General features: G+C 43.2%; 1 protein-coding gene across 1 annotated transcript; it reads left to right on the top strand.

Moving 5' to 3' along the window:
- The first annotated feature begins 3,407 nt into the window (after positions 1 to 3,407).
- On the top strand, positions 3,408 to 4,595 carry LOC108368424 (uncharacterized). Its single transcript, XM_017623274.1, has one exon. The coding sequence runs from the start codon at positions 3,408 to 3,410 to the stop codon at positions 4,593 to 4,595; it is 1,188 nt and encodes a 395-aa protein (XP_017478763.1).
- The last annotated feature ends 5,771 nt before the right edge of the window (positions 4,596 to 10,366 follow it).

A 10,366-nucleotide genomic window follows, 5' to 3' on the forward strand; every position in this document is an offset into this window, starting at 1 on the left:
TAAGACATTGTTGATTAATGCACACAAATGAAAGTAGACGCAAAATGTGGAATATGCTTATGTCAACAAAAACGTGGGAATAAAGCATTTGCATTAATTATGCTTATGTAAACCAAAACGTGGGAATAAAGCGTTTACAATAATTTTGCTTACGATCTTAAGTTTTTATGGCCTTATTGTTTAGCTACGTAAGCATTTAGTTTGTATAAAAACGTAATCATTAATTCAATAAAAATCACTTGAAAGCAATCAAGCAAACAACAGTGTTTGAACTTGTCGTAATCGCTACTGTTATGAACATTCTGGTGACCCCGACGTAATGTGGAAATATTGACCGAGAGCTGTGTTTATTGCCACAACTGCAACACACGGACTTATTTCAATCCTAGTCCCATTAGTCCAAGTAGGAATTGGTAGCAGATTGAATAAGTCGTATCGATCATGCTCTACCAGAGGCAATGTGATGCTGAATACAACATGCTTTTCTGTAAGTCCTCCCTTAACCGTCATGAGTTGGTATAGCTGGAGTAAATCTTCTTGGTTTACAGGCAGTTCCAATGGTGCTGATAAGTGAAGTTTAATTTTGTTTACTTCGTCTTGCAATTGGCTGGGCGTCAGCAGAAGAGGACTTATTTTTCCGTGATGAGTATATATTAGAACGGCTAATATTGCAGATTGCATTCTTTGCAAATCGGCTGCCATAAGTGTGAGTTAAATGGATAACGAGGAAAAGATTCGAAACAATTTTTCTTGGTATATCTCATTCGTGTTGTTGCTGATCCTCTGGAATATTTGACTGACTTGTTGATCAATGATTTCGAACTTCCTCTTGACCGCTTTTTGATCCTGCTTCAAAATGTTGATGGTTGAGTCCACAATGGATGTTTGATTTCTGGTCAGGTGCAGAAGATGTAGTTCATTTTCCTTAACGTGATTGTTTAGGACATTTGTTCTGCATATTCTGCGTCCAGTACTCCAAACAAAGAATGAGCGATATTTCCAGCTGCATCAGTGCCACCTCCTTTAGGCCGATTAGATTTTACTATTGCGTAGTCTAGCTGCAACTCTTTTTCAGTCTGTTCAAGATGTGCTACCAGAGAAAGACATGAGCTTTTTTGTGTGATTTCTTGACATAAATAGCGCAGGGCCCTTGCGCCATTTGACAGCGCTGCTAGTTCTACCAAAAATCCTTCCATGTCATAGTAGATTATTAGCTTCCAATCGATGGGTGGTATGGCTGGTGAGCCTATTCCTTCAAAATGAATGCCAAGGCTTGATCCGAATCGCTTATTTTGAATTTCAGATGAGTAGGGTAATCAGAAGTGTAGCAAGTCCTTGGGGTAAGGAAAGATTATTCCTCCTTGATGACATTTCATCTTCCTCAAGCATTTTGTTGGTTGATTGTCGTTCTGTGGCAGCATTTGTTTCCTTGGGCAAGGGTGGAAGCCGATGAATAGGCCTCTTGCAAGTGCCACTGGCAGTTTTTACATCAGCCACTCTCACTACACCGTCGTTTCCTTCATATACGGTGTGTTGTCTTCTTTGATGATCACCATGTCACCTACGTTGATGACTACACCGTCGTTTCCTTCATATACGGTGTGTTGTCTTCTTTGATGATCACCATGTCACCTACGTTGATGTTGTTGTGTTGTGTCTTCCACTTATTTCACAGCTGAAGGTCAGATAAATATTCGCGGGACCACCGATTCCAAAACTCGCGTTTGAGGTGAGAAACAAGTTTCCATCTTGTTAATAAATTTGTTTGCTGCGGCCTACACGTTGGATCAACTTGGGCATTAAGGGGTTCTCCTATGAGGAAGTGGCCTGGAGTTAAAGCTGTTAGATCGTTAGGATTGTGCTGATTGGTCTGGAATTTAGGATTCCTTCCACCTCGATGATTACCGTGTCCAATTCTTCATACGTTAAGGACGCTGTCGAGGTGCTTCTTATTATAGATGCTTAGCTGATTTTACCGCTGCTTCCCATAAACCGCTAAAATGTGGAGTCCTAGGAGGTATGAAATGAAATGTTATTCCCTTTCCGCTGCACTGCTTTACTATTGATTCTCGTGATGAATTTCCATAAACAACGTCAGTAAGTTCAGAAAGGTGGTTTTTTCGCGCCTACAAAATTGGTTGCGTTGTCACAATATTAATTTTGACAATGTCCTCTTCGGATTATAAATCGTTTTAATGCACCAATAAATGCATCCGTCGTTAAGTCTCTGACTAATTCCAAATGTACTGCCTTTGTGCAAAACAACAAAATACCGCTACATAGACCTTTTGTGGTTTCTTTCCCCTTATCTTGAAGTGAACCCAAAATGGCCCACAGAAGTCCACGCCTGAGTTGGTGAATGGTCTTGCCGGAGTTACTCTCGTTGAAGGCAAGTTCCCCAAAATTTGACTTATTAGTTTTGGCTTAGCTTTGGTGCATCTTACACAGTTTAGCAAAATTGATCATGCCAGCAATTTTCCCTTAAAAGGCCAAAATCTTTGCCTTGTGTATGCTAAGAGCGCTTGAGGGCCACAATGACGGTTTCCTTTATGGATCATTTGTACTAATAATTTTGCGAGTGAATTGTTATGTGGAATTAGCATAGGGTGTTTGGTATCGTATGCAAGTTCTGATGCTTGTAGACGGCCCCCAACTCGGATGATGCCATTATTGTCCAGAAACGGTGACTGGCTGCGGAAAGAACTGTTTTTGCGAACTTCGTTTTATTTTTTAAGGTGCTGAAGCTCTTCCTCAAAGTCCAATTGCTGCATTGTACGAACGATTACCACAAGCGCTTTTGCCAATTCGTGTACGGTCAAGGGAATGTCTGGCTGTGGCGATTGGTTTGTAATGTCTCTTTGTAATGTTTTGAAGGATCCATTGTGTCGAATGCTATAAAGTACGCTTCCTTCATGTCCAGTGGTTGCAACAACGCCTGATGTCACCCTTTTCCGTTCCATGTTGATAAAGTCGTCGATTACTGATTGTACAAGATTAAGTCGGCCTAACAAGTCGTACCATGAGCAGTCCCCTTAAGCATAAGCATTTGACGTTTAATTTTCATACTCTCCTTTGTACATCTTACATACATACAATTGTTTTACAAATACATAACGCTAGGAAATCACGCCACTATACCGTTTGGAAAACATTCGGCGGCTGCTATAAAGGGCACTTTCAATAAAATAAAGTTTCTCATTCGCTTTGGTGCGTATAACCTATCATAAACGACCTTTTCATTTTCGCATATAGTTTTTGAGCCTCCTGTGAGGACTGACAATTGCGACCAAGTGCTAACTTTGCAAGTCATTAAAGGGTATTCGTCGGAATAATGGCAGCGATTAATTTGAGAACTGCGGCAAGGAGCTCCATTTTAAGAATTAAGGTGGAAGTCGAGGCTGAGGGATATGCTCCCGATACGGTGCAGATTGATTACACCATTAGCACGCTATCTGGAACCGTTTTTTGGAAAATCACCTGGCGTGGGCGAAGCGACTCCAGATGAATTGGATGCACACGACAAGTTACTTGCTCAAGTGGAGAGGGTTCACGGTAGTATCGTTACCAAACTGCAACGCATGCGAGCTGCTGTAACCACTCCGTCGAATGCTGCGCCCGTGCGGTGCCAATCAGAGCAACGTTTGGATCCGGTCAAGATTCCAGCATTTGATGGTCAACCGGAAGACTGGTTGATGTTTAAAGACATTTTCGAATCATTGGTGCACAATCGCACCGATCTTGACGACAGATATAAACTCAGTCGGTTGAGGCAATGTGTTCACGCTCAGGCAGTACCCATGGTTGGTGGAGTATACACGGGGGCCTACAGCCAGCTATGGGCCGAGTTGAAAAGGCGATATGATAATCCTCGGCGCTTGGTTGAGTCGCACGTGTATCGGCTATTTGACTTGCCGGAACATCCAGTTCTAACGCAGCACAACGTTCACAACATTATCGATGTGGTGCGCAGTACTTTACGTGCCCTGAACGTAAAGGGTCTGGCAACTGACCAATGGGATGCCATCGTTTGTCCCATAGTCCCCCGCAAACTACCAACTCCGGCTGTCTCACACTGGACGGTTTTAAACCACGCCGAAACATTACCTAATCTGCAGAAAATGCTAGAGGAGATCGAGACTTACGCGGATACTCTGAGATGCGACCCTAATGTGTCACTCCGACCGTCAACAGCGCGTCGTGTGGCACAATCACATGTAGTTACCCCGAAGTCTCTGAACGCAACCATGAAATCGTCGCTGGCCTGTCCACGGTGCTCGGAACCACATCGCCTGTCAAGATGTCCACAATTTCGAGCACTGACTGTAGATCAACGTTTGAACCTGGTGCGGCAAGCATATTTATGCTATAATTGTCTCGGAACTAGCCACTCGGCTAGAGAGTGCAGCTCAGGATCCTGCAACAACTGCAAACAGAAACACAACACCTTGCTTTGTAAGACTTCTTCATGCATCGAGAAGTTACCTGCAACCACCAGTGCGGCAACGCGACCAGCCCCCGCATTTGAAACATCTATCGGCGCCATTACGCCACAGGTTTTGCCTCGCATAGATGTGATGCAGTCTCTCCTGGCGTAATCTGAGGGGATCGTTCTTCTGGCCACGGCTAGAGCTCCACTTTTAGACAAGGTGGGGGAAGAAGTAGCCTGCCGTATATTAGGCGATATGGGTTCACAGGTAAGCTTCATTACAGAAGATTTTTCAACCACTTAAGTCTCCACAGAAGACGGAACACGGTTACGATAGAAGGAATTGGCTCTCAGAGGGTGACTTCGTCGCGTGGCCAGGCGAGCTGGTGATGCGCTCATACCACGGTGCCACGTTTGAGTGCACCTTTGAAGCTCATATCCTACCACAATTAACTTCAGAGATTCCTGCGTCGCCAATAGACATTAACCACTATCAACATTTGAGAGACATACCACTAGCCGATCCCACGTTTCACACTCCAGGGAGCATCGATGTTCTCATTGGAGCGGATATTTGGGGTATGTTCCCCCTAGGGGAAACAATCACTGGTGGGTCTAAATAGCCGTGCGCCCTGTCCACCCGTCTGGGGTGGGTCATTTGCGGACCTGCGTTCCCACGCTGTACGTCGCTTCCAACTTTACGCGCGTTACCGAAATGCGTCGCGGAAGAGGAGCGACTAGATGAGATACTGCAACGTTTCTGGGAGCTGGAGGAGGTTGGCCGACCCCCAGCTGTTGACAACCTTAGCGAAGAGATTTTTTGTAAAACGGTATCGCGCAAAAGCGACGGCCGATACGTAGTACAAATCCCATTTTCACTGAATGCATCAGCTTTTGGCAATTCATATGTCAAGGCATTTAACCAATTGCTCAATCTTGATCGCCGCTTGAGTAATGATGATGAGCTACGTAACAAATATATTCAGTTCATGCGCGACTATGAGGCACTCGGGCACATGGAGAAGATAACACCGCAACCAGGCGACCCATCCCAAGTTTATTATATACCCCACCATGCCGTCACGTCGAAGTTCCGGGTAGTTTTCAACACCTCTGCGAAGACAAGCAATGGCGTTTCCTTAAACGATACTCAGCTAGTTGGACCGCCCGTCCAGGATCCACTTGCCGCCATTCTTCTCCGGTACCGTCGTTTCCGTATAGCTATCACTGCTGACATCGAGAAGATGTTTCGGCAGATCGAAGTTGATTCCAGACATAGATGTTGGCAGCAAATTTTCTGGCGGGAAAGCCCAAGTGATCCTCTCGGTGCGTATCAGTTAACGACGTTAACTTACGGTATGGTTTGCAGTCCTTTCAACGCGGCACGCGTCTTGCAGCAGTGTGTAAATGAAAACCAATCAGCGTTTCCTGATGAGGCTCGAGCGGCAAAGGCCCGAGATAGTATTCTGCGTAATTTCTATATGGATGACCTTCTTGATAGCATGGATACTCCATCGGAAGCTGCCACCTTAGCTAGAGACATCACAACGATATTGCAACATGGTCGGTTTAGACTTTGCAAGTGGAACTCGAGCGCGGCAGATGTTCTTTTCACATGTGGCTTAGGGTCGTCAAGTTCAGATTAAATTTAGGGGCCACTGATGCGAAAGTGTGGGGCCTGCACTGGGCTCCGATTACAGACGAGCTTTTGTTCCAAGTACGATTAGATGCAATCATCCCGGTTCCTACTAAACGCCAGGTGTTGAGCGAAGTGGCTAAAATCTTTCACCCCCTGGGACTCTTGGCGCCAGTATCGATGACAGCTAAGATATTGATGCAGTTGACATGGGCGGCTAAGATCGATTGGGACACACCTCTACCACCCCCGAACTCCGCAAGAAATGGCTTAAATTTCGAAGCGCTATACCAGCCGTCACGGATCTCCGCATACCTCGTTGGATCGGAATGGCGAAGTCTGTCAATACAACGCTATATGGGTTTTTCTACGCCAGCGAAAGGGCATATGAAGCCGTCATTTATGCTCGAAGTATTGAAACTGATGGGACAGTCCGAGTAGGGCTGGTGACTGCGCGAACAAAGGTTAGTCCACTGAAAGCTATAACCATTCCCAGGTTGGAGTTATGCGCTGCACACTTTCTGGTTACTACGATGGTGAGCGCTCGAGAAGTTCTTCAGCTCAGCCAAGACCAATGTATGTATTGGAGCGACTCTAGAATAGTTCTCTCTTGGATTCGTAAGTCACCAAGCAATCTGATGCAGTATGTGTCGAATCGGGTTGCGTACATCCAGCAGCATTCCAGTATTTCACATTGGCATCATATACGAACTAAGGAGAATCCCGCCGATTGCGCCAGTCGCGGCATAACGCCACAAGCCCTAAGTAGTTTATCCCTTTGATGGAAGGGGCCAGACGTCGTCTACGACGAAAATTTTTACTACGGACAATGCGACAACTCGATGATAAGCAACAGCAAGAGCATGATGCCGAACTGCGTGTGGTTCGGGCTCATCTCTGCACTCTGACGACTCCAAAGTTACAAGTACGGATTGGCGTGGGTTCCAACTCAACATTCATCCCACTACACCTTTTCAAGTTTATAATGAGAAAATGTAAATTCATATTGAGAAATTCCAAATTGATAATGAGAAGCGTAAATTCATATTGAGAAAGTACAACTTTATAATGAGAAATGTAAATTTATATCGAGAATATATAAGTTGGTAATGAGAAATATAAAATCATAATGAGAAAATAAAAATTGATAATGGGAAATATAAATTCATATTGAGAATATATAAATTCATAATGAGGAATGTAGGTTCATAATGAGAATATATAAATTGATAATGAGAAAATGTAAACTGATAATAAGAACATAAAAAATTATATCACTGAAGAGCTACAAGTACATTACTCTGGAGTCTGCGAGCTAATGTCGTGATATTAGGTGAATTAAAGCAAGCATCAAGGGACACTGCTAAAAAAATTTATAATATATACAACTCGAAATTACAGTTGGACAACGTATTTACGGNTCTTCAGCTCAGCCAAGACCAATGTATGTATTGGAGCGACTCTAGTATAGTTCTCTCTTGGATTCGTAAGTCACCAAGCAATCTGATGCAGTATGTGTCGAATCGGGTTGCGTACATCCAGCAGCATTCCAGTATTTCACATTGGCATCATATACGAACTAAGGAGAATCCCGCCGATTGCGCCAGTCGCGGCATAACGCCACAAGCCCTAAGTAGTTTATCCCTTTGATGGAAGGGGCCAGACGTCGTCTACGACGAAAATTTTTACTACGGACAATGCGACAACTCGATGATAAGCAACAGCAAGAGCATGATGCCGAACTGCGTGTGGTTCGGGCTCATCTCTGCACTCTGACGACTCCAAAGTTACAAGTACGGATTGGCGTGGGTTCCAACTCAACATTCATCCCACTACACCTTTTCAAGTTTATAATGAGAAAATGTAAATTCATATTGAGAAATTCCAAATTGATAATGAGAAGCGTAAATTCATATTGAGAAAGTACAACTTTATAATGAGAAATGTAAATTTATATCGAGAATATATAAGTTGGTAATGAGAAATATAAAATCATAATGAGAAAATAAAAATTGATAATGGGAAATATAAATTCATATTGAGAATATATAAATTCATAATGAGGAATGTAGGTTCATAATGAGAATATATAAATTGATAATGAGAAAATGTAAACTGATAATAAGAACATAAAAAATTATATCACTGAAGAGCTACAAGTACATTACTCTGGAGTCTGCGAGCTAATGTCGTGATATTAGGTGAATTAAAGCAAGCATCAAGGGACACTGCTAAAAAAATTTATAATATATACAACTCGAAATTACAGTTGGACAACGTATTTACGGCCCCGCTGTGTGTGAGCGCCCCCGTTTGCCTTTTTATGTGTAACACTTCAGCTGTGGTTATTGCATTAATAAAGTGGACGATTGTCCCTCTGGAAGCAGGGAGCTGTAGAGTGGCGCGGTGGCCAATTTTTTTTATCGGCAACGTGACATTCGACAAAATAAATTAAAATTTGTTTCATCCTTCCATGCTATTTGTTTACCACTTTCGGCTCGTATCAATTTGTTATCCTGCGAGTTCATGGTTATTGGTTGCGTATGGACTTTTTTGCCACTGTACAGATTGCCCTTGAGATAATTTGCCACTGCTGTGGTGCTCAATTCTACATTAAACTGGTTTTGTACTTTTCTTTTAAATTGTCCAAGGGTAAAACTGCAGTCACCTTCAAGCCACGATAACATAGTCATCATGTTGTCTTCAGCCAGCTTTTTCGGTCGCTTACACCTCTTGGTTTTGCTTCCGTATCTTCGCTAACACCCAGCGATAAGCCTGAGTGTACGTATTTTCTCATTATGAATTTATGTTTTCTCATTATCAATTTATATACATATACTCAATATGAATTTACATTTCTCATTATCAATTTGTATTTTCTCAATATGAATTTATATTTTTCATTATCAATTTGTATTTTCTCATTATCAATTTACATTTCTCATTATCAGATTATATATTCTCAATGAACTTGCACGGGGGCGCGTATCGGGAATAACGCTCCGGTACAGGTGATAATGAATGGCAATAAAAACCAAAGCGAAATATTTGTTTTTTAGTATTTATTTAATTTAAAATATTCAGAGTCAGATTTCAATAAATATTGGTATAAATAACAATGGTGTTACCTAAGTGAAAGTGGCCTGGTAGCTGCTGGTCTGCTCGCGTTGATCTTCTAAACCGAAGTGATCTTAAGTATTTGCGTGATTTTAAATTGGACCGCCGGACAACAACCGATATTAAGGGGAAACTTAACGATAGGTTATTATCCGGCGGGAAACGTCAGTTAACGGCGCGAGTTAATCATAATTGGTGTGCATGTGTATATGTGTGTGCATACGCCTATATGCCAACACTAGGGCGGGTCACAAAAGAATGAAAATCTTTAGGTTGACGGCCTAAACATGCCGGCCCCCTTGCAGCAAGCAACATCTAACATTTATGCAGCAGCTACCAGCTCACCTCTGTACATGTGATTAAACTAAAAAAAAATTATGTGAAATTATTCTGGATATACATAACTGCGATGAGCCAGGTTCATCAATTGCCGCTGTATCGTTTCAATGGCCGTTTCCACCTATACTGCTGATTGAGGGGAAGAGAGGTAAAGGAATTAAGTGAAAGATACGTGGATATTTTCAGATGCACTTTTATTACAAAAAAAACATAAATAAAATTCGAAAATCATGTTTGTACAATAAAAAAGGTAAATAAAATGTGGCTGGTAATTTTTCTACTACGTGCGGCAGACGTCTGAAAGCACGTATCCAAAGATTGTGCTTTGGGCCAACAGAGGCCCAAAGGGTGTCGGCAGAATACTGGGCATGATGATGTCGGCGTAGATATCCGCGCCGAGGACGATCCGAATCGGAGAGGACCTGAAGAATTTCGGGTCGGCGAGCCGAATGTGCGCATATGTCGCAGCTATGGCCGGGTCGACATTTTTAGGCGGTGATATTCGTCGGTAATTTTTTATTATGTGTGCATGGGTTTCCACCAGCTTATTTACCCCGTGCTTCCCTCGAATACTCAGTAGACAGCCTCTTTGCCTCCCCCACCGGGCTACCTTTCAGCCCAGCTCCCTCGGAAGGTCGCTCGATATTACGCTGGATGGTGTACAAGCATCTATCAGTGCCCGAACAAGGTGAAGTCTTCCTCCTGCCTCGACTTTGATGATTGCCGTGGGTGAAATCGACACCATAGGTCGTAGCACCTCGGTTTGTCTCACGGCGCCGGCAAGGCCCATTCGGAAGTTGTTCGGTGCTCTGAGTTGGCGAGATCGTGCCACTATTCCTCCCTGGTCA

The sequence above is a fragment of the Rhagoletis zephyria genome, unplaced genomic scaffold (assembly GCF_001687245.7).
Source record: "Rhagoletis zephyria isolate East Lansing unplaced genomic scaffold, Rhagoletis_zephyria_1.1 Rzeph_scaffold_03110, whole genome shotgun sequence".
In the NCBI taxonomy this organism is placed as follows: Eukaryota; Metazoa; Arthropoda; class Insecta; order Diptera; family Tephritidae; genus Rhagoletis; species Rhagoletis zephyria.